Below are 4,076 nucleotides of genomic sequence, written 5' to 3'. Positions count from 1 at the left end.
CTCTCCAGTTTTTCAGCAATTTGTGCATATGTACAATCACCATATGAACCTTCGGCAATAGTGTCAAGTACTGCTTTATTGTTATCATCCTGTCCTCGATAGAAATATTCCTTAAGTGACTCTTCATCAATACGGTGATTTGGGACACTTCTTACGAAAGCAGTGAATCTGTCCCACGAGCTACTCACGGACTCTCCAGGTAATGCCACAAAATTGTTGACCCTATCTTTGTGATTGAGCTTCTTGGACACTGGATAGTACTTTGCTCGGAACACCTCTGCCAGTTGGTCCCATGTGAATATTGAGTTATACGGAAGCTCAGTGAACCATACTGCAGCATCGCCTGTCAGTGAAAGAGGGAACACTCGTAATCCAATGACATTCATATCCAAGTCTGGTCTACCTACACAACTTTTGCAAACCACCCTTAGCTTGGCTAAGTGAGAATGTGGATCCTCCGATGGCGATCCTGAGAATAAGCCTCTTGTTGTAAGCATCTGCATCAAGCTACTAGTCACCACAAATGTGTGCCCTGGAGGTAGAGGAGGTAGGACAATAGGTCCATCAGAGTCTGCTATATTGATGTTGCCCCGATTGTTGTCATGTTGTCGTGGGCCTGGTGGACCATGCATTCTCACTGCATCTCCCAATTGATTTTCAGCTAGACCCTGGTTTTCCTCACCAACTACTCTTGGCAGTTGTAACTCAACCGCATCATCAAGATTTACTCCGATAGGATTAACTGGAAGTCCTTGATTGTTCATTCTTCGCAAAGTTCTGTTCAACTCTGGATCGTATGGAGTAAGTGGTTCGCCCTGGCTCCGTGTACTTGGCATACACTAGAGTTAGAACCTGAGAGAGACAAAAACAACGAGCAAAAGCTAAAATTAGGAAATATTTGACTAACGTTCAATAATGTAGTTAAAATAAATCTGAAAGCCAAATTTCCCCGTCAGCGGCGCCAAAATTTGATACGCTCAAATTACACCTCCTTAAAGAAGCATAAGCGATCGTTATCAAGTAAAGAACCCAACGTGTAGGTTGAGGTCGATCCCACGAGGAAAATGGTTTAGACTTTACTTTAACCAACAATTATATTCAATTAGTCAAATTACTTCCAGAAACAAGTAATTAAAGGGGGGATTTTGTGAAACAAATTGTAAGAATTTAGTAAGTAATTAGTAAACAGAAATCAATTTTGGTTGTTATCAAGATGAGAAAATTAACTAGGGTATAGTGTTCCCCACAAGATCATAACGCAGTAATCCTAGTAATAACAATCTTTTCCTAGTATATCACATGCAAAGTGGTAAGTTATGTATCTCTAAATCCTTGGTCCGGCATCTAGAGAATTTCACAATGCACCTTGGTCCGGCTACGTGTGTTTAATTTACTAACCCTTACATATACCTCATATTAGCCATCATAATCGATGTTTGGCTTAGTTATTACTTCGCACCAATCGACACTAGACTATTAGATAGTATCTCACTAAATCTATGTTGATAATTATTTTCTTGTTAATTACCTCCTTGGTCCGGCAAGTAGTAACAAGGCGAGTTCTAACGTTGGACACCGTTAAAAAGACTTCAAAACAAAAAAGTTATCAATGCATGCAAAATTACTAGTCAAGAATTGCTTACTTACTATTCATACTTTGTTAATCGCTCATGGTTCCCACAACCCTAGGTATGGATTTAGTTACCCATATTAGCAAGAACACAATTCATAGTTTTAGATGAAGAAATCATGAACTTACGTAAAGAGAATAATAAACCCAGAAATTCAACTTGAATTGCAAAGCCAAAATCTTCAACACAAACTTAGGAAATCAATAATTGCTAGGGTTGCAAATTAAATCTCCCAAAAGTCACCAAGTAAACTAGAATAATAATGTCTACCCCTTAAAACGAGGTTTACATGCCCTATTTATAGAAAACAAATCCTAAATTAAAAGGGAAACAAATTAAGGAAAGTTTGTTCAGGCACGCGTCTTCATTCCACGAGACTGACTTACGGACCGTCAATGGATCTACGGTCCGTAAGTCCCTTCCGTCAGCTAGAACTTAGAAAATATTTCAGCTTCCAAAAATCAGGTTCTCTGAAGTAAACGACGGACTTGCAGTACGGACCGTAGATCGATCTATGGTCCGTCAATCCCCTCCGTAGCTCCATACTTGGACTCTTCAAAAATCAGGTACTGGAACCCTCGCAGTATCAATCTACGGATCAACAGTACGGTCCGTAGATCAATCTACGGACCGTAAATGGCCACCGTGGTTCCACACTTGGTCAGATTTCCCTGATTTGTCTTCCATACCTTGCCTGCGGATCTATGGTCATCACCTACAGACCATCAATGGACCTACGGTCCGTAGATCACCTCCGTGAATGCCTTTTTTCTGCATTTCTTTCAGCTGTCTCTATACTTCTGCGCCTGAACATCTTCCCTGCAAAATATGATAAAAACACATAAAAACCAATACAAAAAGGCCCTAGACACACACAACTTGTAAGTTAAATGTATTAGAAATACCGTAAACTCGCGGTATATCACATACTTAAATAAGTATTTAATCGATCTTGATTGATTGCACCATTCAACATTAATATGTGTCCCATATTTCATTAGCAAAAATTTATTATGTGGTACAACATATCGATTATCTAAATCAATACCTGATCTCTGTGTAGATCTACCATCATCTCTTCTTCGATATAAAGGATATCCTTCTTCATCAAGTGAGGTAGATGGTAAAAATCTTTTTGGAAAGTGCTTTGTACATTTGCCTTTTTGCATGCAAGGGGATGATTTTCTTATTGAACCACATGGCCCATGCATCATGAAGTTTGTAACAGCCACATAATAATCCGGATCAAGTAATTTATCAAGCAATTCAGCTGAAATAATCACATCAATGTCTCCAACATTTGGAAATTTATCATGGAGAAAAAGTAAGATATGTGCATGAGGCAATCCACGCTTTTGAAATTCAATAGGGTAAATCACTATATGAAGAGAAAAACAAAATATTATTTGTAATTTATGATTTTATTTAAATAAAACAAATTATATTAACTTTAAAATGAAATATAATAAAATAAAGCAAAATAAAGTTCATACCTGCTTTTACTTCTCCAAAAACTTTATTGTCTCTTAAATCTTTTATCAAATGATCCAATTTGATTTTAAAGACTCTTGTTATAATGTCTGGCCGATCTTCTGGATGCAATCCCCTACTATGCACAAATCTATTAATTTCAGGCCATTTGGGATTGCATGTAAATGTAATGAATAAATCAGGATATCCAGCCCATTTACATATTGCCATTGCATCTTGATAATTTTGCAACATTTAACGTGTTCCACCAGTGAAAGTAGAAGACAATATAATTCTTTGTCCTTGAGAAGATGGTTCTGTGTCTCCATGCAAAACTGCTTCTTGTAATCCTTTATATAAATGTGTTCTCAAATTTCTTTGATTTAGTCTATAAAACAATAAGCGAGAAGATTCAATCATTGTATATCCATCAACCAAGAATTGTTGAAATAATCTTTTAGCTGAAACAATTGTAGGTACTTCATTCTTCCTTTCTTGAATTTTATATGCAAAATATTCGCAAGAACTAACACGTTTTCTTCCCTCACTTGATTCATCAATTCTATTTAAAGGAATGTCTTTTCTATAACCATCTTCCCCATAAGGTAGTAGTAATGGATATTGCAAACCTAAATATGTTGCATTAAGCTCATTTATTCTCTAAAGTTGTCCATTTTGACTTTTGATTATCATATCTCTGTCAGTATTTGTTGGTTCAAAATCGCCAACAACCAAAGCTGCTACCTCTGAAACTGATGGCAAGTTATATCCTCTTCCATCTGATCCTCTTCTTCCGATAAGTCTTAGTTTAACATTTGTACTTTGTTCAGCTTGAAATCTATCTCTAACCATATGAAAACTCTTTGCAAGAACATTATGTTTATCAAGCATTTCCTTCAGTTCGATGACAATTTGAGCATGGATTTGATTGTTGCTTTCACCGCTACTACAAAGTGAATAGTAATATGTTGATAA

The 4,076-nt window shown here is 36.8% G+C and overlaps 1 protein-coding gene across 1 annotated transcript in view; it reads right to left on the bottom strand.

Moving 5' to 3' along the window:
* LOC107061728 (uncharacterized) overlaps positions 1-3,332 on the bottom strand; it is a 17,322-nt gene extending 13,990 nt beyond the window's left edge. Inside the window, exons 1-2 of the mRNA XM_015311500.1 lie at positions 3,125-3,332; positions 2,680-3,009 (exon numbers count right to left, since the gene is read on the bottom strand). Coding sequence (XP_015166986.1) covers positions 2,680-3,009; positions 3,125-3,332 — 538 coding nt within the window. The remainder of the gene's footprint in view (positions 1-2,679; positions 3,010-3,124) is intronic.
* Positions 3,333-4,076: the final 744 nt, after the last annotated feature.

This window comes from Solanum tuberosum, unplaced genomic scaffold (assembly GCF_000226075.1).
Source record: "Solanum tuberosum cultivar DM 1-3 516 R44 unplaced genomic scaffold, SolTub_3.0 scf00163, whole genome shotgun sequence".
Lineage (NCBI taxonomy): Eukaryota > Viridiplantae > Streptophyta > Magnoliopsida > Solanales > Solanaceae > Solanum > Solanum tuberosum.
Note: the sequence above shows the minus strand (reverse complement) of the source record. Positions and strands in the feature narration are given on the sequence as shown.